The 24878-nt window shown below is 31.2% G+C and overlaps 2 protein-coding genes across 8 annotated transcripts; both read left to right on the top strand.

The window, feature by feature from the left end:
- The first annotated feature begins 159 nt into the window (after window positions 1–159).
- On the top strand, window positions 160–2600 carry LOC113394890 (signal peptidase complex subunit 2). Its single transcript, XM_026632347.2, has 5 exons — window positions 160–345; window positions 583–648; window positions 1053–1186; window positions 1880–2032; window positions 2355–2600. The coding sequence occupies exons 1-5, from the start codon at window positions 325–327 to the stop codon at window positions 2536–2538; spliced, it is 558 nt and encodes a 185-aa protein (XP_026488132.1). The 5' UTR covers window positions 160–324; the 3' UTR covers window positions 2539–2600.
- A 1208-nt stretch (window positions 2601–3808) lies between these two features.
- LOC113394216 (glycerol-3-phosphate dehydrogenase, mitochondrial) lies at window positions 3809–23788 on the top strand. 7 transcript variants are annotated; one of them, XM_064220258.1, is made up of 16 exons: window positions 3809–4147; window positions 10896–10985; window positions 14129–14297; window positions 14734–14956; window positions 15490–15653; window positions 15923–16056; window positions 16459–16616; window positions 16850–17043; window positions 17500–17694; window positions 18472–18593; window positions 18779–18915; window positions 19064–19217; window positions 19926–20114; window positions 20447–20545; window positions 22035–22195; window positions 23205–23788. In XM_064220258.1, the coding sequence occupies exons 2-15, from the start codon at window positions 10899–10901 to the stop codon at window positions 22167–22169; spliced, it is 2160 nt and encodes a 719-aa protein (XP_064076328.1). In that variant the 5' UTR covers window positions 3809–4147; window positions 10896–10898; the 3' UTR covers window positions 22170–22195; window positions 23205–23788. The 7 variants fall into 7 exon arrangements, with proteins under 7 accessions (XP_064076328.1, XP_064076337.1, XP_026487243.1 ...); XM_064220267.1 differs by having other exon boundaries at window positions 22035–22179; XM_026631458.2 differs by having other exon boundaries at window positions 22035–22179; window positions 23210–23788.
- The last annotated feature ends 1090 nt before the right edge of the window (window positions 23789–24878 follow it).

Here is a 24878-nt window from a genome sequence, read left to right on the forward strand (position 1 = left end):
AATGTCCTAATATTATTAAAATTAGATTTAAGTGTTACTTTACTGATACCAAAAATTTAAATTAAAACGATGATCATTATTTTAAATAATGCAAGTTGTTAAGAACCTAATGTATCCGAGGCTCTAATCTTCAATATTATTCTTTTATCTGTAGCTGTATTCTTTAATCGTGTCACTTTTTCAGTTTTGAGTTAACTATAGCTTTGCGGCTGTCATTCTAGTGAAATAATCGAATCGGGCATTTAGATTTATTTAACATCTCAAATTAAAAAACAAATAAATACACAAAAAATCTTAAACTAGCCACTTAAACTTAATATAAAAATGACGAATGAAACTCCAGAGGTAATCTTTTAGTTAAAAAATATAGCCGTTTCCTTATATACTTAACTAAAGAGTATGGACACGTCACTATTGCCGATACTATGTTAATATTATTTAAGTGAATATGTTGGTGAATTCTTTGAGTAATATTTACACGAATATTTTTATATGTAGCAAATATATTATTGATTAAATGTGGAATTTCATAATTGTGGTCACATATGCTTTGGTGTTGACAAATTGAAATATTAATTTCAGGTTGTAAAAATTAACAAGTGGGATGGAGCAGCTGCAAAAAATGCTATCGATGATGCTATTAGAGAGGTAAAGTACTTTGACGAGTGTAAGGAATAATAAATAATGACGTTTCTAATTATATAAAAGTAAATTCGGTACATTACAGGACTAATTAGTTACTAAAAATATGTCATACATCATATTATATTGCACTGAAATTAAAATTTGTCTAAAATTATTTTTTTATGTATATTTACAATACTTTTTAAAATTAACTCATGCATATTCAATTTGTAGAATCAAATGGTTTCTATAAGTTAAACAATGCTTTGATTATGTCTTTGCTACTTGAGTAAATCAGTAAGACAAATCCAATTCTTGATTGATTTAAATCTGTTGCAATTGTTAATAATCTGTTGCTTACTTCTTAAAGCTTAACTAGATGTATATTAAATAGACTATAAAATTAATTAAAAAATAATTTTTGAAAGGTTTTTACTGGAGAACTGAAGTGTAAAGAGAGTTTTGCATTAATTGATGGACGACTATTTCTATGTGCACTGGCTGTAGGCGTTGCCCTCTATGCATTGCTCTGGGACTATTTATACCCCTTTCCCCAATCAAAGTAAGTTTAAAAGTTATGTTTATTATAAAATGTAAGTATGTATGAGTAGTCCAATTTGGGTAGTAAAATTAGAGAATAGATTGAAATTTATTAATTATGAACTTCTCATTTTATTACTTTTAACATTAAGATGAACTTACTCTGTATTACGCTGCTATAACTAAGATATTATTTGTTTGTAACAAAAACAACCTATTTAACACAAAACTTGTAATTAAGAACCGTGTAAATATGGTACTCCAACTCTTATTATTATAATTGTATTATCTATAATGTTTGACATTACGATAAAATTATCTCTATGAAGTGTACTCAAAATTAACTTTAAATGAAATTGCAAAGAATCAGGGTATTGAAATATTGCAAAGAGAAACTGATAAAAGAAAAAGTATTAATAATAATAGTTAGTATAAATAAAATTCAAGTATGGAACTTTGACAGGCATGTATTAAAAGTTAACATTCAACTCACAGTCACAAGTCATACATTCTTGAAAGTAAAGTATATTTACATTGAGAAAGAAACTTAAATATATAACAATCAAATTTGAAAAAGGTACTTCAAAAACTGTGTACAAATTGAATACTACTCTATATAAAAATAAAATGTATAGTATTTAATAGTACATTTAATAACTTAGTAAGTTTTCAACATGAATGTATCATGTTCATGAAAAGTTGTTTTCAATTTCAGATTGGTACTTATTATCTGTGTCTCATCATATTTCATTCTCATGAGCATACTGACTCTCTACACTACTTTCAAGGAAAAAGGCATTTTTGTAGTGGCAAAAGAGAAAGTGGGAAATAACAACAGAGTTTGGGAAGCTAGCTCGTATGTTAAAAAGTGAGTACCTTGCATAAATTTATAAAAAACTAATAAGTATTATAAATAATTATTTTAGTATAGATAAAAAACTTTGTTAGGAAAAAAATAAAACTAAATAAAATGGTTAAAGAGTTTTTAATGTGCAGTATATACATATTAAGATTAGTAATAATTATTGGAGTGGAAATAACAAGATGAAAGGAATTTTGTATTATATGAAAAAAACATTGCAGATATTTACTATATATTTTAAAATAATAATGATCTGAGTAAAAGAGATAAATAAGTTTGTGGTGCTTAATTAATGTAATATAAGAAAGATTTTTTTTGCTTTTTCCAGACATGATGACAAATACAAGCTGGTTCTTGTGATGCGTAACACCAATGGAAAAACTCGTGAGGCTTCAATCAACAAATCTTTTGCAAACTTCCTCGATACCAATGGCACAGTTGTCCAAACCCTCATTGTTAATGAGATTACTAAGCTCTACAACTCTCTCTCCTCTGAGAAGAAGGAGAAGTGATCACTATAACTCTCATGCACAAATATATGTAATTTAATCTCAATAAATTATATTAAAATATATTTTTTTATTTAATAAAATAGATTATAAGAAAAATATACACCTTTTTATGATCAATTGCTATTTCTACTGAGTAGCCAGCCGCTTTGTTTTATTTTCGCCAACTTTATAATAATGAAATATCCATAACATTCATAATTGAACCATCAATTTTTTTTTACAAAAAGAAGCCATTAAAATAAATCTAAACATAATAATCGTAAATAAGTCTAATATAAGTTTTCAAAGACCGAAGTTCTATCGTACTCCAATTAGACTTAATATTACTGTAAATTAAATATATACACGATAAACATAAAAAACAGACACCAAATTTAGAATAATCAGCAAAAGCATTTTATGGGCAAATGCAAGCCCAGTAGAGCAAGTCATTGTTCTTGTGATACCAGACAAGAAAAGGCAAATATCATCATGCTCTTATAAGATTTAAAAAAAAACCAAGATTGTTGTTGTACTCAAGTATATACTTTTTATTAAAAATAGAGTTGTTACTCTTTGCCACCTACAAAATTATCAAATATAATACAGTTATATTTATAAATCTTGCAATATAAACAAATACTAACTACAAGCAGCTTGTTTAATATCAAAACGTATTACTAAGCGATATATAAAAAAAAATGTTTGATATAAGTTAATATTCGTGATTATCAATGGAAAGACTTGAGACATTGATCCATAGATAATACTTATAAACTGATACATTGATCAACAAATCGTTCCTCGATATCAATGGCATCAAATGACACAGTCGTCCAAAGCAAACATCAATTGGAAATAATTTACTCTGCTATTATACCGATTTATTCGGTCGAACACGAGTAGTCCAAAAATTGCCGAGTATCGAATAAGAATCGGGTATTCTGTACCCATCTGTAATATGTTTTATTTATGGATAATTGTGTTGCCAAATAAAGATGTAACATAATTATATTACTTTGCATTTGTATTTATACTTTTATCCCAACATTTTATTTCAGAGTTAGAAATCTTAATTCATAACTTCGCATCGTAGCAAACTAAAATTGCTCTACATTAATAAATAATTTCTACGTTCTGGTTTCTAGTTCTAGTATATATAATACATATATGTATAGCCAATTTCAAACGACATTACATCATTTATACATGTTATGTCGCGGTTACATAGTGAAGTTAGTAACACAACTATCACTTCACACGGCTTAAAAATCGAACAATTCTTACCATAGATAATGCACAATATACTTAGTCACAGTCAGTCCGTACTCCGTGGGTGGGTCGGATAAGGTAGGGCATTGTAATGCCTTACCAAACGATTTCGTACGATAACCATAGTTAGTTTATATATAATAATATATTTATTAAAAGTGTAGGTTCTTTATTATAATTTAATTTAAATGTGAAGTGAAATAGGACATCCACGTGTGAACAATATTAAATATTCATTAAATATAAATACAACAAAGCTAAAATTCGAATCGTCGGTGCCCTTGTATACTATAATTAGTTTTTATTTTATGTAATATTTAAATGTTTACTTAGATCAACTGAGAAATTAACTTAAAAGGTAAGATCTTAACATAAAAATGATAATTTTGTAACAAACACATGTGTTGTAATCCCGATGATAGATTTGTAATATGTATATATATTTTTGTATAATTAAGGTATTAATTTTTTCATAAAATAAGTTATAAACACGAATTAAATTAAATTATTAGCACTGTGCGAAATTAAAGATAAAAAGTACATTTTATAGAGTCACTGTAATGAAGTAGAAGCTTGTCATTTAAATATATGTAAAGTATAAATTAAAAATATATGTACATTATATTTATATCATGCAGTTTCTAAATAAGTTTATTAGCATCTATTAAGCTTTAAAAAATCACCATTGTCTTATGACATCATTACGAGTTCATGCCAAGGTCATTGTTACGGTAGAGTCGGTCAAATGTAACTTCGAATCATGTTAAAGCTTAAGTTATTATTCTTTTCTCAAATTCTACGTTAATTTTAACTTACCTACAAATATAATACATTCATTTTTATTCAATTCGATTTTTTTTTGTAGTTGTAATTTTATGGAATATGTCTTTGGATGGTTTAAAACATCATTATTAGCTTTTCGTATTTTTTATTTAATTTTACCATTAAATTTATTGTAGGTGATATTCGCTTGTCAGTTGTCACCTGGCGTACTCAGGCTGCCTGTAATAACTACAGCTGTAATACAACCAGCTCGTTCTATTTCGGTTTTGGCTCGACAAGGCATGCCTATGCCTAGTTATTCAGAATAGATTTACTACATTATTTCTTTTATCACATTAGTACTACGTATTGTGTATAACAAAAGCTTTGTATGAAAAAATTACAAAAGGCCACTAAAATAGATTTCGTCGAAATTTAAACATGTCAAAGACCCCTTTCGCTACACCTTCATTTAATAACGAAACATGAAGCGTATTTTATTACGTGATCCTGTGTTCTTACATTGTTCAAATTATTTTTGTAAATTACATAAGAATATTTCTAATGTCATTAGATTATTATATTACAAGTAACATATCTGTGCTTTTCTAAAAACAAATTATTTTTTAACTATTCCTATTTAAGACGGTTCAAGGTATATGAATAAATAAATGCTGTAAAGGTAATAGGTAATAGGTTAGTTCAAGGGTAAGGTGTAAGCACCACTTTACCTTGCCCTTGAAGATATTCAAAACTTATTATGACTAACGTTGATACGCTATATTGATACGTGTATCCTTTAAATGTTATTATTATAGTCAATGTCGTGTAATACTTCTAAAATTTCATGATCGTGGTCTGCGGTGAGTTTCGAATTTGCTTATACAGAATAGCTCTATTTCGCTCTATTCATATCACGCGTTACCTCCATCCTTGTTACATTCATTGACATAAGGTTGTCTATCTCTCTGTTTTGCATACGTGCTTTATAGATGTTAAGTAAAAGGCAATAATTATAGAACATTGCACGCGTAATAGCTCGTATAATTATTATGTTTTATTTTTACAAAAAAAAAGTCCTTGACATCAAACAGAGTTCATTGTACCGAGTTTTTCGGGTGTTGAGTGCACTTGCGTTGTTTGCACGTTACAAGACGCAAATATAATTGGAACGCAATTCTATAGCTCTGCCAAAGAACACGCATTTGTATAGCTTTACATTCCTGACATAACCGATGTGTTAACGACATTGTGACAAACAATACTAATTACTAAGTACAAAGTTACAAGTCTCTAGCCCTTGGATTTACATTGATCGGTGTGTAAAATAGAGTATGACGTTGTAAAGCAGTTTATTTATAATAAACGTAGCGTAATTGTCACTTTGAAAAAAGACTCTTGTTTTAATAAAAGACTACATGCTAAATTTTGCTTGTCTACTTCGCTAGGTGTGATTAAAGTGTTGTATGTTTTCATATTACCTGGAAAGGAAATAGGATGATGAGACGATTAGTCAACTACGTAAAATTTTTATTCGAAGTTGATTTTGGGTTATTTATAATAAATACTATGGGAAAATATAAAGTACTAATTAATTAATGTTTAAAGGGATTTATTATATAGACTGATTGATAGACTATCAATTTATTTGATTGATATATTATGTAAACTTGAAAGTTGGAGATTTTTGTTGCGTAATTCGAATTGAAGCGTATGTAGAGTATACTGTATGACTCTTCAATTTCATTTGAGCGATCGAGTCGTTCAAAATGTCATTCGTTTTAGCACGCAAATATAAATGTACAGTTATATTATAATGTTCTGTACGATATTGCCTACTGTTCGCTTAGGAATCGGTGAACCTTAATTGATGATAACAGGTTCAATCCCGGACTCTTACCACGGAATTCACGCGTTTTATTTACTTTTATAATTAATTTCTTGTGTCCTATGAAAATCTTTCCCACATTTATCCATCAATATTGAACTAGACTGGTGGATTAATCTCGAAATTTTCTCTTTAAATCCATAGGAAGTGTCTAGTGACACCAACTTAAGCCCAAAAGTGAGACTGTCTGGTGACTGTTCTTTTCACTTCTAGGATTTTTACTTTTTTTAGAGTAGATAAACGTGTCACTTTGAAAAGGCAACTTTTTTATAATCCCTTTTCGCTACAGTGTTACTGTACTGAAGATACACATATGTACATATTTTCATACATACGTTAAAAAATCCACCAATAATATTAAATTTAGGTATTTTTTTCATTTTACTTCATGACGTATTAGAAAATAGAAAATTGTATAACAGTAATTATGGGATGGCATGTGAAATGATAAAATTGATAACGCTTGTCCTCAGCTTATCGCGCATTCGTCGTGTAGGAAGTGATCATCTATTTCATTAAGAGACGTGCGTCGCGCTATCTGCTGATAAGTGTTAGCAAACTAATCACTCATCGAATGTCATAATCATCGCCTGTAGACGAGTCTACTACTAAAATACATGTAATATTGGCTACTGTAATTCTCATGTCTGGCGTATAGTGCTTAAATTTTATGAAAATAATTATACGATAGTACCTTTTAACATTATTACTTTTAACATGATTACGTAAAATCAACTGACGTTTGAATAGATAAAGATTTATTTGTTACGTTTCAGCTTGTTACACTTAATTACGTCAGTGGAGTTTAAGAGATGGCTCAGTGGTTAGAACACGCGAATGCTGATGTTTGTGGGTTCAAATAATAAAACAAATACTTACGTAGTCTTTTTAACTATTATGAGCATAACTACCTAAAAATCCAATAGGTAACATAGAATTTCAATTTAAAAGGTATGCATAATTTTTGTACTATACATTATATAATATGTATATATACATATTATTATGTTCTTTGCTACTTTATATTAGGCCAGATTTCGTACCAAAATTATTTTATTAGCAGTGTTTCTTAAGTTGGCGATATTAATAGTAAAAAGAAAAAAATGTATATTTAAAAGATTATTTATTGAATTAAGATTTATTGTCAATAATCAAGTGATTATGTAATGTACAGTATTAGTAATGTCATAATGTAATAGACCCCTATGATATAAATGTTTATTGTATTTGCGTTTATCGCCTCTGCATGAGACATGGTGCTGATCGTGATAGAAACGTGATAATGACGAATACAATTTACTGTGGTAAGCAGGACATAAAACGTAATGTTATTAAAAACTTAGTATAATAATTCGAAGAGGCGTGACCATATTACTTGGTAAAAATTAACCACTTCATCTGGACTTGTAAGTAGCAGTCGTTATGTGACCGCTGAGAAAACTTATCACAATAAATCCATCGCTGGTTACCATACCACTTTCTATTAGATTAGCATCTTGGCTGTGTGCCCAAAAAAAAAAACATAAGAGTATCTGAAAAGGCACAACTTCGGCACAAGATTATTCCAATAGTAAACTTAACAAACAAAAAAAAAATTGTAATACGCTTTTGACAAAACTTTTCTTACTCACTTCTTACTAAATCTAGATGTCGGCTATTTCTTATAAATAAAATAAGTGGAAATGTTAGATACGTCTTTTGTGCCCGTAGTTAGTAGTTACACTGGTCCACTCACTTCGAAAAGGAATTCAACAATACTAAATATTGCTGTTTGGCGGTAGAGTATCATTTTGTCACTAAATGTTTGATTTATTTATCCTTAAATTAACGATTTTTATTAATGATAAAACACAGTTGTATTTACAAAAAGTAATATCTCTACAGTAAAAATAATAATAATTTAATGTAAAAACCTTCTTACATTATAAGAGCAGAAAGATTTTCTTTAACCCAGAATTACCAAAACCTTGGCCATTAAGCCTAGCCTGTTCAATCGATTTCGAAAGTGAAGTGTTGAGCGACTTATGTAAATACGTTAATCGATTCTTATATATTTTTATCATTAATCTATTAATGTTTCATGTCACATGTCAACTGTTCATTACAAATCACTCTTGAATTCCTCAACGAGCTTTAATTATTTTTATAGCATAAAAATTTTCACAAAACAAGCTATGAAATATTGTAAATTATTTTTAATTTAAAACTAAGTAAGTATATTTAAATTATTTTTAATTTAAAACTAAGTAAGTATATTTAAATCTAGTCCTAAATTGGAATCTCCTCCCTCTTAAAATTAATGGATTAACAAATTATCACCAAGTAGCAACCTTTTCATATTTATTATACATATACTTTATTAATTGTCTATGAAAACGGTATAGGAATTATAGGATAGATAAATTTATTTCTCTGGAAAACAAACCAACTTGGAATATTATTATCTTATATTGTAGTATACTGCTGTAAGATCGTACTTATCGAATTTATGTCTGATTTAAAAAGTGCGAGTCGGACTCGCGCACGTAGGGTTCCGTACCATGGACTAGAAAAACAACAAAAAAAAGTGTTTTTTGTGTGGGAACCCACCGTAAATACTTATTTTATTTTGTTTTTACTATTTGTTGTTATAACGCCAACAGAAATACATAATTTGTTAAAAATTTAACTGTCTAGCTATCGCGGTTCTTGAGATACAGTCTGGTGATAGACAGACGGACGAACAAACAGCGAAGTCTTAGTAATAATGTCCCGTTTTTAAATTTTGATTACGGAACTTTAAAAAGTAATTGGCTTCTATATCAGCCGGAAATTCGATCGGTACGATGTTACCCCATTGCCAGCCTGCCCTAATGCACCCTACAGTAACTCTCTAGTCTCTAGGCACATGAGGTATTTAATACTATTTCGTATACTATTAAAGGACAAGTCAAAATTGTTTTGTAATAATTTATACTTAGATATATAAATTGTGTTTAAATGTATAATTGTATTTTACATAACGTTTTCCTATAGAATGCGGTTTTTCTATACATTTTATGTAAGAATAATGCGTATTCACTAATAGTAATATATGCTTAGAGTTTAGTTATAAACACAATACGTTTTATAATATGTTGAGTTATCTAAAATATTGTACCTTAAAATTTTCTTTCTTTTCACGAGGGACATAAAATATACCTAATTTTATCTCGGAATTCGAATCGCGGTATTAAACTAATCCGAACAAAATGTTAATACAGAGACACAGCTAAGTAAGCATAATTAATAATTATATAAGTAATAATTAGATCGTTAATCTTGGTGAGGTTATCTATACATTGAACCATCGTGTTTACTAATTCACTATGTAAATGCAAAAACTTGAACCAAGTGACTTGAAACTAGGCAAGTATCTCCACTCGGCTCTAGTGCACTCTAACAGCTCTCCGGAAAACATTTAGCGGGGATTTACTCGTCACTGGGTCAAGAACTACCGGTTCATATTGAAACCGTCTTTATGTCTAGAGGTACTTTATAAAACAAAATATTTCTGTGCAAGTGATATTTAAATCGTAAGAATGAAAAAAATTTAAATGTCGAGTGAAATGGAAACTTTTTTTGTTTCTAGAACCATAATGTAGAGAAAAACTTGCGAACTTTACTATAAACTGGAGCATCTAAATATCCCCATTGAGTTGAAAACTTATGTGGTGGTTTTATTATTATAGTTAATTCGAATTCGAAATTTGAATTAGTCTTCAGTTTAACTTAGGAAACACTGCTCTAATAAATATTTAAATATAGAATATCATTCCATTTACATTAATGTGTAGTAAGAACAATACGCCTTACGTTTTTAATACGTTTTTAAATCTATAGAGAACAATGATTAATTCACACGCCAATAAAGTATTTATCACACTTTTAAACTTTATGTTCTAGTATTTAGTCTTCTAAAAGGTGGGGAATTTATAAAAGTACTGTCTATGAATGGGTGTCTACATTTTGTTTTTAATTTCTTATTAAAAAATTTCACCCCCACTTCTGTATCTAGATATTATGGGTACATAATTGTCATTACATAATAATATAAGCGTTGAATATAAGAGAGCGCCTGCAACTCGGTAAACTTGACAAAAGTAAACGTAAACGTTAATGTTACGTAACATTAAAGTTTGACCTTGAAACTATACATATCACGTCCAAAGAACTTAGCATCGCAAGTGCACCAACTTAAGGAACTTCTAGACAAGTACTAGTTTCAGATTTGATTCAGACACCATAAGCTTTAACTAAGTTTTTGTTTCTACTTAAAAAAAAAAACAGTTAAAATTGCAACGTTAATAACTGACGAAAAACGTACCCTACTGACACGAACATACTTAACGTACGTTGAATACAACGTACATACGTTAAGTATGTTTGTGTAACACAAAATAAAATATCATTATTTTCACGTTACTTTAATTTTCAGACAATGTCTAGAAGAAAATTGTTAATTGGTACTGCAGGAGTCGCCGGCGCGGTGATAACAGGCTGGGCGCTCTCCGCTGACGACAAACCGGTACGTATCATGTTACGTTTCATTGCGGAAATCAGAGCATCCTGTAATAGTTATAGTTATATGCGAACATAACAATTACGTAGTTTGTTTCAAATCAACATATTTACGTGTTACAATAAGATACTATTGAGGAAAATGTTGTGTCTATATGCAAAGAAACAATATAAAAACATTTTATTTTACCTATTTAAAATAGTTACCGTTCACAGATCATCTCAACTATTAAACCGTTGGAAGATTGAACGTAATTAAATTTTTTATCTGTGCTCTAAAAATGCTCTAAAAAACAGACGTTCCTCAAGATTTTATAAAAAAATATTAGAGTCTAGAACAACTTGCAATAGTCACTTCACATAAATCCATTAAGCCAGTGGCGGCTTAAGTACCTTCTTAAGTGGTAAAAAAACTTAGTAATTATAAATACAACTTTTGTTCAATTTAGTAAATCTTATATTTTATATAATTTCCATTTTTCTTTATGTTCTGTTTTAATATTTCCTACTCTTACTGTTTTTTCTTTTAAAATATTGAAATAATGTCATGCCTTAGAGTATTTCACGGTTACGCGCGGTCGCTAAGTCGTTTACGATTAAACCCGCCAGTGCAGTCACGTATTGTTTATAAAACCGCTAGTGACTTACTTTGAGACTTGCCATAAACAAGGAAGAGCGTTTATGATAAGGGATTACGCCATATTTAATAGTAATTTTACACATAAATTTACGTTCATATCAAACGCTCTTGAATTTGTAACAAGTGTAAATACTTACACTATTTACAACGAATATATTATAATACAATTATATCTTGCATATATTTATCTACAACTAATCTACATCTATGTATCGCCTTTTAAATTAGTATTATCTTTCAAATCGGTGTGACTATAAGGAAATATGTGTAATCGTTTTTTTTTTAATTCAACGTGGATCATAGATAATATTTCTTCAGCGATTTATGACATTAAATGCTGTTTAGGTTCTCCTGACCGGATTATGTTATGGACATATTTGTGTCCAAACAACGTCTCTATTTTTTGATACTCATAATCCGATGGGATCGCAATCAGACACGACCTGATTGCGTTCAGGCGAAGGACCAAGCCGCTTTGCTTGTTTTGCGGGACGAGAAGTGTAAACATTGCCAATATACAAACACCGATCAGCTAAACTGAGAAATTATGGCCAAAAAAATATTTTTTTCCCTTGGGATTTGAACATGGAACAAGGACTTGCTTATAAAATTAAACTTGTCACTCAATTTTTTTCAAATTAAAATAATATTATATAGGTACTATAATAATAGTCTACTCATTACAGACAAAACAAGCTTCCAACGATTTGCATAGCTGAAAATTGAAAACTGAAAATAAAAATGCATCGATCCCTTATCTAATAAAAAAGTTTTCAAGTTCAAAGAACAAAAAGTATTGTTTTTTTATTTTTCTCGTTAAAGCAGTAAAATTTTCGTTTCTTTAAAAATGTTTATATATGTACTTTTTTTTCTAAGAGCTGTTTCCTGAGCTTATTACTATTTGAAACATCGATGATGTAGAGAGAGGCACAAGCTGCGCACACAAAAAAGATAAAAAAATGTTTACAAACTGGTCGAGTAAATATGCCACTTAAAAAGAAAGCACATGCAAAATTTCGCCTTCTATGTTCTCCCACCAAAGACTTTAAAATATATTAATTACATACATTAACAGCCTGTAAATTTCCCACTGCTGGGCTAAGGCCTCTCCTTTTGAGGAGAAGGTTTGGAGCATATTCCACCACGCTGCTCCAACGCGGGTTGGTGGAATACACATGTGGCAGAATTTCCTTGAAATTAGACACATGCAGGTTTCCTTACGATGTTTTCCTTCACCGCCGAGCATAAGATGAATAATAAATACAAATTAAGCACATGAAAATTCAGTGGTGCTTGCCTGGGTTTGAACCGAAACCATCGGTTAAGATGCACGTGTTCTAACTACTGGGCCATCTCGGCTCAGTTCATATTATTATATATTTTTTTAATATTCATGATTATTTGATCTTGTCTATGAATAATATGCATAATCGTGACTATCGCTGGGTTTTGTCTTAATGTTTAAACACAGGCGTTTATTGTCTGTTTAAAGTTTTAGCATATCTGATTTCATTTCAATTTGCAGCTCTATGCGATTTATTATTAATTGAAATGTCTATTTTGACCGGACTATAGATAATAATAACACGGCTTCTTTAATTTAACAAGATCTTCACCTCTGCCAAGAATAATCTGGCAATTGGCTCGCTAAAGAACAATGGAAATCGTACATTAAAATGCATTTCTATCCGATTACTATCTCATTTTTTATAACAATTTTACTCTTTTGTGTTATTTAGGTTAGATAAGCTTAACTAAAGATATATATTTAATAAAATATATTAACGTGGCTTAATGGTAATCGTAATTCAAGTTAATCATAAACACATACAAAGCATCTGTCGATTACTGTTTACGACCGTGTGCTTGGCGAAGATACATGCATGTCTGTGCGACGTTAAGATTTCGATGACCAAGTACCTATGTTCATAAGACTATAGTCATACCAAAACCGCATGTCAGTATTTTAGCTGAACATTGAAGAAATTGCGCACCATATTTTGGCTGCAAATTTAAAGCCAAAATATTATGACTAAATTTTGTTAAGACTCAATTAAAACAATTGTACCTATCTATTATTAAATTCAAAACAATTGTATACTCTTTAATCAAGTTACAAGTATTTATATAAATTTATTAACAGAAGAATAGATAACATTAAGTTCTTAAATATATATACAAATATGAATTAAAAATAGTTACTGTATAAATCTTGACCGCGTGGAATGGTGCCAAGGATGCAGCATTTCCCCGTTGAATCGCAATTCCGATCCTCTGGGCTAAAAACGAACCAGCCCTCCTGTCACCAGTGGAGGCAATAAGGCGAGGTGTTATACTTTTGATTAAGCTTTTTGCACCATTACTCCAAGGGCCAAGTGTTTCGACAGTAAATGGGACAAAAAAGTAATTTGACATAAGACACGAATATTTAGATCTTTTTTTGCTTTAGCTTTTTCCGCAGCGGTTACAAGTTACAAGTTGATTTTCAATTTCCATATAATGTATTCCAGCACTGGTACAATGCAGGAACAGTTGCCGCAAAGACAGAACGCAAGAAGCGACCTCTGCCGTCTCGAACGGAACAGGTGAACAATCTCCAAGCAGGCCACACTTATGACATCCTTATTATCGGTGGTGGCGCCACCGGTGCGGGATGTGCTCTCGACGCTACAACGAGGGGTAATTTACTCTTAAATTTTTATTTATAATCATTCTGAAAAAATATTTTTTAGTAAGATTAATTAATTAACGGGTACGCCACTGAGGTCCCGGGTTCGATTCCCGTCCAGTCGATGTAGAAAAAGTTCATTAGTTTTCTGTGTTGTCTTGGGTCTGGGTGTTTGTGGTAGCGTCGTTACTTCTGATTTTTCATAATACAAGTGCTTTAACTACTTACATTGGTATCAGAGTAATGTATGTTGTCCAATATTTATTTATTGATTAATTAATAATATTCGATTAATATAATTATGAAAATCTTAGCGTAATAATAAACTCAATTCTGCCAAATTTTAAATATTTTGCACTTATAAGACTATTTTCAAAAGATTCTAGATCAAAATATTATTTCTAATAATAAAATGGTTAGTACTATAAATTGTAATTATATTTTCAGGACTTCGCACAGCACTTGTCGAAGCTGACGACTTCGCCAGCGGCACTTCCAGCAGGAGTACAAAGCTGATACACGGCGGCGTGAGATACTTGCAGAAAGCTATCTTGCAGCTCGACTACGACCAGTACAAGATGGTAAAGGAGGCATTACACGAACGCGCTAACATGCTAGAGGTGGCTCCGCACTTGACAAGACCTTTACCGATCTTGCTGCCAGTATACAAGTGGGTACTAGAATATATTCATTTAATTTGAACAAATGAATGACAAAAATACTTAAGAATTACGTATATTTCGTTATATAATATATATAATATTTTTTTACCGCATACATTTGTATTTACATACGTTGCAATGCTTCCTTTTATTTTTGTAAATTATTCGACTTGCGACTATATTATTGTCCTTGCTCAAATGCATATAACAATGGTCATGACAATTGGCTTAGGAGCTGATATACTGATACGCTCCCTACTTTCGAATTACAACAACAGCCGGTTCTAGGTGTAAGGTATAAAAAACCTAAGTTCTTCCCTGGGGTTCATGTGTGTTTCATACCAAGTTTGATTAAATTCGGTATATTGGTATCACCGTGAAAGCTTAACAGACAAGAGTTTCTTTCGCATTTATAATTTTAGAATAGATCGTATAGATTAGTTTATGAATAAAATCTAAAAATATTATAGAGAGCATAGTATTTAATTTCAAATAAAATCTATTATTAAACTAATATTAACCTGTACATTTCTAATTTCAGATGGTGGCAGGTACCGTATTATTGGTTCGGTATCAAAATGTACGATTTGGTGGCCGGCGACAGAAATCTAAAGAGCTCATACTATTTATCTAAGAAGAATACTCTAGAACTATTCCCTATGTTGAAATCTGACAATCTGTGCGGCGGTATCGTGTATTACGATGGTTTGTAATTTCTTTTTATTCATTTCCAATAAATAAAATGCAAAAACTCATTTTTTTTGCTAAATTAATTTGTCTCATAATAAGTACGTAATTATTTATGTAGGATTACCCACTCGTAACACTTCTATCAATGTATAATAATACTATAAAGTATTAGAGTCCAAGTCCATTGACTTAGCAGTAATTGCGTAAATCCAAAAAATACATGACAGAAGTTTTACATAGTGATAGATAATACTTGTAGGACGGACCGTGACGTGTCTTTCCAGGCCAGCAGGACGACGCGCGCATGAATCTCGCCATCGCGCTGACGGCGGCGCGGCACGGCGCCACCATCGCCAACCACGTCAGCGTCACCAAGCTGCACAAGACCAACGGCAAGCTCAGCGGCGCCAGGCTACGGGTCAGTCTATTGGGCGTCACGACGACATCGTTGACGTCAACGTACATAGCGATATGCAACATCCTAAAAATTGTGATTCTGTTACTCTACATGAATTTTATTATGTTTTATGACTCCTTGTAAGCTCGTACGTCTTACTTCAACCCCCTTAATGTTATTTAAATTTTTCCATACTCCTTTAAAACTAACCTATATAGTGTATTATTATCACTAATGAGTCATTATTTTGCCTAACTATTAATTATTCATCATTACTACAGAGTCCACTACCATAGAGCATACTCTTTATCAAAGGCATCTGGTGTCCTGTCAAGATAATAAAAAAAGAGATTAAGACATAGACCATTTTATTACTTTTACTCATTTAATTATATTCCTAACATTTAAATGATTGAATTTCAGGATGAAATGACGGGCAAAGAATGGGATATAAAAGCGAAATGCATCATCAACGCAACTGGTCCCTTCACTGATTCCATCAGAAAGATGGATGATCAAAACGTCAAGTCTATATGCTGTCCTTCCTCTGGTGTCCACATTGTCCTTCCCGGATATTACAGGTTTGTTGAAATATTTTAAGGCAGCCGATAAAAAAAATATATACATTCTATATTGTTACGGCTTATATATTTTTAACGTCATTTTGATATGCGTCGCATATAATCGAGCTCAAAATGACATTTATTCAAGTAAAATAATTATTCTGTTTATTTTTAATATGCATATCTATTTACATTTCGTTGTGAAAAAAATAATTCTCGACTATAATACAATGTATCTATTTTTGTCACAGTCCAGAACACATGGGTCTGCTCGATCCCGCTACGTCTGACGGTCGTGTCATCTTCTTCCTTCCATGGTTGAAGGGAACTATAGCCGGCACCACGGATTTGCCGTGCCAGGTCACCCACAACCCTAAGCCCACAGAGGACGAAATTCTCTTTATTCTCACTGAAGTCAAAAACTACCTCAATCCAGATGTTGAGGGTAAGTTATCCAACGAAAAATATATAAGGTTAGATAATTAAGAAAACAATATCAGGATTAACACATTACACAGTACATATCTTACTTATATCTGTATTTGTAACTTAAGACATAACTTGATTTAATAATTATATAAAAGTAAAAATTATATCGACAAATTATTTTACTAAAGATGTATGTACATTGTTTACTTTGTTATAATCTATATATATATATATCCAGGGTTGGGACACCTGGACTTGGTCTTAATTATACCATTTAAAAAAAAAAACTATCATTCAGCGTAAAACCTTGTTAAATGTGATATGAGTGGTACATGTTATTCTTTACATTAAAAAACAATTTAGATCAAAGAAGCTTTTTTTATTGAGTTGCAACTGATTTTGAAGTCGACTTAGAACTAGAGCAGCCCCGATAACAGTCCGCCGTTAGTTATGTAACCGAGCCGTCCCGCAGTGCGGCGCGGCGACGTGCTGTCGGCGTGGTCGGGCATCCGGCCGCTGGTGTCGGACCCCAACAAGCCCGATACGCAATCGCTGGCCAGGAACCACATCGTGCACGTGTCGCCCGCCGGCCTCGTCACCATCGCCGGCGGCAAGTGGACCACTTACCGCGCCATGGCCTCCGAGACCATCGACGCCGCTATAGAAAGTTAGTCATTAATTAATTTAATTTAATTAAACCTGTGGTAGCTTTAATTCGAGCCGAGATGGCCCAGTGGTTAACAGGTGCATCTTAACCGATGATTGCGGGTTCAAATCCAGACAAGCACCACTAAATTTTCATGTGCTTAATTCGTTTTTATAATTCATCTCGTGCCCGGCGGTGAAGAAAAACATCGTGAGGAAACCGCCATGTGTCTAATTTCAACGAAATTCTGCCACATGATGTATCCACCAACTCGCATTGGAGCAGCGTTGTGGAATCTGCTCCAAATCTTCTCCTCAAAAGGAGAGGAGGCCTTAGCCCAGCAGTGGGAAATTTACTGTAGTACTGTTGTAGCTTTAATTTGGCAATGTAGATTCTACCAACAGGATCTGGTAAGAAAGCTAGTTACTATTAATGGAGATTCTATATAATTGGATTAATTATTAACAATTGCATTCTATATATTCTGCATAAAATTAATATACACTAATTTCCCGCTTGCTTTTTTATTGCAATAAATGAATTGGCAAATTCATCATATGATAAAACAGAATACCATTTATTACAAAAAAAAAAAATATAGAACTTTTTCGCTAGTTTAATAAAGTAAAAGAAGTTGCAAAGGAGAAAAACTGTTTTGGTGCCAATTTTGCAATATGGCAACCCTAACGACTAAATACATTAAAATCTGTAAAATCAACTAATATAAAAACTCCTGGTTCTCTGTATATATTATACTAAGAACAGTTTAAAGATTTAAAAGTGTATTTATCGTTTCAGGCTCAAGTCTCAAGCCACTCTACAAGGAATGTCAAACTGATGGTTTTCTGATAGAGGGGGCTCACGGATGGACTCCTACCATGTACATCAGATTGGTGCAGGACTTCGGTCTTGAGATGGAAGTATGTTTTATTTTGTTCTTCTTACTTTATTTAATATTTATGTTTACAGATTGTTGCCTATTAAGAATTACATCAAGTTATTTTTTTGCAAACACAATGCTTACTATCACAACGAATATAATACTACTACAACGAATTATCTATAAAATGGTCTAGTTTGACGTGACATTTTAATATGACCCCAGGTCGCGCAACATTTGGCTAAGTCATATGGAGATCGTGCATTTGCAGTGGCAAAAATGGCCAGCATGACTGGAAAGAGATGGCCCATTATTGGCAAGAAAGTGCATCCTGAGTTTCCCTACATTGACGCTGAGATAAGGTAATATACCTTTAAATGTACGAGATTTAAATTTCAGTAACACTGACAAGTTAGCTTAATCAATTTATCTTTTCGTCAAAATAATTATATTTTTAATTTCTCCATAAATTGCGATGACGTAACGTACCGTGTTAATGCGTGTGCACAGATACGGCGTGCGCGAGTACGCATGCACCGCGGTGGACATGGTGGCGCGCCGCCTGCGACTCGCCTTCCTCAACGTGCAGGCCGCGGCCGAGGCACTGCCCGTCGTCATTGAGATCATGGCCGAGGAGCTGAAGTGGTCCGAGGCTGAGAAACAGGTGAACATCACATTCACAGGTTCATTACTTAATGGTCGCCCAGTGGTGGTTACTTATACGACGTGTATATATAAATTGCGACGAATATATGTGACAAATATTCGTCTCTACGGATAATTGTATAGAAACTATATTTATCAACTCGTCTGCATCGTCTCGTCTCCAGGCTGGTGATTACAATGTTTTATATTGTTTATCGAGATCTTTGGAAAAATTTAAATCTCTATTATACTTTTCTTTGCATTATCTATCCCTGTGGGCAGTGGATTAGCGAACCATTGTCATAGTCTTTAAGTCAGGTAGTAGTTTTTGCTAAACAAAGGACTCGTCTTGGGTTTAGTTTATGGTTCTGCCTCCAAAAGTCTCTATGTTGAATATTGATCAATGTATATATTTGGTAGTTATTTTTGTTTACGTATTTAAATATATTATATATAATAAAATTAACTTGTGATGCCTGTGTTTATCTGATTCCTTATATTAACCTAACAATGATGTATTCTTTATTTTGATCATTAACGATTAAGAAGTAGAGCAAGCATGAAACTCAGTAGTTATACTTTTTCTCAAATAGAATACATAATCAACTTTAGTTCTTCCCCACTCTCAAGGATACACTGCATGAACTTGTCCTCGTAACACGTGCAAAATATTTTATGGTAAGGTAAATAAAATATAAATAATTTATATAATGCTTATATATTTCAGAAACAAACAAAAATGGCTGCTGATTTCCTCGCCAACGAAATGGGACAGATGGTGAACCGAGCCAGCCGAGACAAGATCCCGATCAACCTCAACAAAGACGAGATTCAGACATACATAAAGCGCTTCCAAATCATAGACAAGGATAGGAAAGGATTTGTGTCTATTAACGACATTAGGAGAAGTCTTAAGGTAATGTTTTGGAACAAAGAAAAAGCTAAAGTGATAATGAAATTTGTGATGAAAAAATCAAATATTGACAATGTCAATGAATTTATAATTACTATTTACACAAAACTTCCTTAGAAACAAAATTTGAAAAAATGTATACTATATTATTTTATTTATACATTTACCAATTGACTTTTTGAAAGCATAATAAATCCTTGTTTTGCTGGTCTTCCAACAATACTTAGAATTGCTGGGTGATAAAAAATATAACAATAAGGTAGACTTTTTTTACAATAAGGTAGCTGTTGTGCTATCGAGAGAACTTTAAAGCATTTTTTTTACTATTTTGCAAGAGTATGGGTGTGAAGCCATCGGACGCTGAAATAAGTGCAATTCTATCAGAAATAGACGTCACTTATAATGGGCAACTGGAAATACAGGACTACCTTCAGGTAGAAATATAGGAAAAGTTCTCATTGGGAAAGTTTATGTCGCACTACTGTCTGTCTTTGTGAATTGTTGGGAATCATATTCATTCACCATGCTTAGATGTTAATACTGGGTAAACATATAAGGCTTGTACACAAATCTGGTTTAAAGTTTTCATACAAGATTATCGCACAGGTCTCATCAGCTGGTTCAATTTAATTTTATGGAACATTGCTGCCAATATTAGTTTTTATGTTAAAAACTAGAGGTGAAATTTTCCATAATTTATTTTGTACATGTGGGTGCCTCAATGTTGAATGTCTAAGCTTATTCCACAGAACTACGGCGAAGAAGTAACCGGGGAACAGTTGCACGAAATATTGAAAGAAATCGACACTAATATGAACGGACAAGTCGAACTCGACGAATATCTGCAGGTTCATATTAAACGCGCGTTTTTGCATGACCATATCCATCTTACTTCTTTGTTACTGCACGATATATCTATTATAATTTAAAATCAACGCTATTTATAACTCAAAATTATATTAACACTATTAAAATGTTCACAAATAAAAAGATTAACAAGTTATTTATTTGTTGTAAAATACAAACACAATATATTACAACTAATAAAGTAACATTAACGTCATAATTAATTAATCAATACTAATTAAATGATCATAATGTAGTAGACATAGACTGATTTTTAATATTAAATCTTAATAGCTTTTAGATTCAAACAATTTATAATAATCAATTACTTACCAAATTAATGAAAGGTCTGAACTCTGAATTAAATAATTTACTAATATTGAAAACATAATTTTGACTAATCAAGTTCTATACATTGAATATACGAACATTATAGATTAAATATGCTCAAAATCAATGGTGTCAAGTGTGAACTAAATCAAGTATATATACTCGCGCCTCAAAGTGTCAGTCGTTCGGTAGCAATCAAATAGTAATAGTCAATAGAGCGCTAATTTTCATTTTCATTCAAGAACTGCTAACAGATAATGTAATTATGTGCCTATTACACACATATCGATATGTTAGTTGATTGATGATCATTGTTTTTTTCTATAAGACAAACACGATAAGCGATATCTTGGAACTGTCATACACTAATAAACTGTTTGTGAAATGTTAACAGATAGCTTTCTTGTATGTGCAGTGTATTACAAATACCTAGCTTTTTAAAAATGCATGTTTTTATTTTACTTGTAACAAACTATAACAATAATTATTTTATTGCAATATAATTATATTAATAGATATGAGGTAATGTATTAGTACTTTTATATTATAGATTTTATTTTTTTTTTCTTTAATTGCTATAATTGTGATGATTTTTCCAATAAGTTACCTATATTTTTAAAAATATTTTCTTTATATTTTTCATCGTAACTTAGTTATATCTAGTATTTTATCTTCTTAATCATTTTTAGTAGAACATTAAAACTGTAAATCGTTAGGAACAAATTGTAACAATAATATAATACACAGATGATGTCAGCTATCAAGTCCGGGCACGTGACGTATTCTCGGTTCGCTCGTATGGCCGAGCTGGAAGAGGAACACCACGAACGAGAGGCTCTCAAGAAGAAGATCACCGTCGAGAGGAGTGGTGGTGGCTTGTAGACATCACCAAGTTGGTATGGCTATTGGTATGTCTTATAAGTATCAGCGTGGCCACTGTACTATATTATATATGTATACAATAACATATTACATTATAAATACTTTTTTTTATTGTTAGGGATTCACTGAAAAAAACTTGCTAACTGTCTTAGATACCTAAGTACCAATAAAAATTGGTATACGTACACTAAAAAAGTATAAATTAAATTTTATTTAACCACATATAACTCTCTGGTTAATCTGGTTTACAATTCATAATAAAACTTTACAATTCAGTACAAAAATTCTCATTGTCGTTTATGGTGCTCGCTCGTAGTATAGTATTGTCCCAGATTTTTTTTTAAAAAACCGTTCATTTGAATTATTCTCCTGAAAAAGTCTGGTTAAAAGGAATACTAGGGATTTTAGGTAGAGGTTAATTAAAACGCCGATAATTAAACGTAGGGAGGCACGCCTTCATGAGTGATTTGAACTGTTGTAAAAAGTCATTTTTTGAAATAATTCTAAAGAAAAATTTCCTAGTGTCTTTGCCACAACGCATATTATTTGTCTCAAATATTACTATTTGTCAAGTAAAAAGAAGTAGGTATATACTGATTGTATTAGTCAACCAATAATAACGAACATAGACGTCTTTAGTATTTACTATTAACTATTAGTTGCAGAAATGCTGGGAAAATAAATGTATTTGGCAGAAGTTTGATCCTGGATCATGATCACCTGGTTGTTAACACTTGTGTTACAAGGCAATGCACTTATTTCGCGAAAATTGAGATCTGTCAAATAGATTATCACTGAATGATACGCATACGAAACATACTCATGTTTCATTTATTTTGCTTATGTGTGACAAGGATGCAGATAACAGCATATTTGAAATATGTCAAAATGCTAAACGATGTCACGAATGTGAATACCTACTATTATTATTGTGCAAAATACGATACCTTATTCTCCTATTTCTAGCTATGTACTTAACGTTACAGTTTGATTTGTATTGTAATGTCACTTCTAAATCATTTATTTTTGTTTCAGATAAGTATATCGAATACAATAAGCATCGCAACAATGTAGTTCATAAGTGTAACCAGTTATGTCACTTAAGTATTATTCGTCAAGTTATCACAAAATTACATTTAATTTATTAACTACTACTATCATACGTCCATTATTTATTTCAAATTATAAATAAATTATGTAATTCCATCTTCGGGTTGGATTTTTAATATTGAGATTAAAATGTAAATAAAAAAATATTTAATTAGACCATAAATTGCAAACTTTTAACATTAATAATATTTATTTCATAAACATTCTCGGAAACATCAACTGGCCGAAAGTGTAATGCCTGCTATGAAATTGATTTAATAATACTGGTCCACTGAACTACCACCATTGATAATAATTTCATTTAAAATATTAATTATATTTAAATTAGTCATTAAAAATTGTGATTTATCTACCGAAAAAATATTTTGTTAAGGCATTGTTCAATTTTGTAAAAATTTTATTTATAGAATATTAACGCATAGCGTATTTATTTTAGTTGAAACTTACTTTTTGATCTATATATTCACACATGTAATTTTGTTGTGCAATAAATCAGTTTGTATCCCGAATGCTTTTTAATTTACTAATATCATGTTCACCTAATAAATATAGCAAAAGCTGGAACATCTAAATATATTATGCAATCGATACAGAATCCAGGATCTATCGAAGAACCATAATAAGTATCTTGGTCCTTTTGAATGTGTTTCCTTTTACAGCAACAATAACAAATATAAATTAGAAGTAATCTCAAAATTAAACCTCCGGATTGAGAGCATTATTTGACCACTTCACATTTAAGGTGGTCAAACGAATATAAAGAAAACCTGTGTTTTTTAAATATTTTATAGATAATAAAATATCAACATTCATGCGAAGTGATTAAATTATTAGAATTAATACATGTACAGTTTTGGTGTAATTACTATATTAAAAAACTATGATCTTTAATGATGGTATACTTATTATGCAAAAAAAAGGGTCACTAATTTAGGATATTTATCATAGTGAAAAACACTGACTGAATAAAAGTTTGTAATAAGCTTAAAATAAGTGAGCGATTAAGAGATCCAGGTTTCACAAAATTATGCTTAAAAATTTATTGAAACAAAAGATTAGTTTACGTCATCTTTGTGTTGAAAAAAGTACAGTTTCTAAACGACGAATCAAAGACAACTAAATAAAAGAATGAATGAAATAAGTGACATGTCTAACGATATTATTATGTTGGTAAAATCAATAACAATTAATTTTGAATATTGTTCACTTTTCGTATAGTTACTTATAAAATCGAAAACAAGATTTTATTTTTAAATTGTTGATCACTTTTGATTGAAATTATAAATGAACATTAAAATTCAGTTTCATTTTTATTTAAAATAATGAAGTACAAAGTAAATAATTTGTGATCATGAACAAGTGACATTTACAACGGAAGTTCGTAATTGAAGTACTTAATTAGCATATTTAATTGATTTATTGATTATATGAGTGAAGTCATTTGAAATAAGTAGTGAGGGAACATAGGTCTCGTATTTTCGAAATATATGATACAAACTTATGTTCGTAAAAGTTACTTGAAAGTTGTAATGTAACTTACGTGGTTCGGACGTAGGGCGGTGGTTACGCCCCCGCGGCCTGCTATCGCGGGCGGGCGGT

This window comes from Vanessa tameamea, chromosome 4 (assembly GCF_037043105.1).
Source record: "Vanessa tameamea isolate UH-Manoa-2023 chromosome 4, ilVanTame1 primary haplotype, whole genome shotgun sequence".
NCBI lineage: Eukaryota > Metazoa > Arthropoda > Insecta > Lepidoptera > Nymphalidae > Vanessa > Vanessa tameamea.

Coding starts and splice junctions, on each gene's coding strand:
- LOC113394890 (XM_026632347.2), top strand. CDS start 325: ATGACGAATGAAACTCCAGAG. Junction 346..582: donor TGACGAATGAAACTCCAGAG/GTAATCTTTTAG, acceptor TATTAATTTCAG/GTTGTAAAAATTAACAAGTG. Junction 1,187..1,879: donor TACCCCTTTCCCCAATCAAA/GTAAGTTTAAAA, acceptor TTTCAATTTCAG/ATTGGTACTTATTATCTGTG.
- LOC113394216 (XM_064220258.1), top strand. CDS start 10,899: ATGTCTAGAAGAAAATTGTTAATTGGTACTGCAGGAGTCGCCGGCGCG. Junction 16,057..16,458: donor TCAGCGGCGCCAGGCTACGG/GTCAGTCTATTG, acceptor ATTGAATTTCAG/GATGAAATGACGGGCAAAGA. Junction 17,695..18,471: donor CATCGACGCCGCTATAGAAA/GTTAGTCATTAA, acceptor TTATCGTTTCAG/GCTCAAGTCTCAAGCCACTC.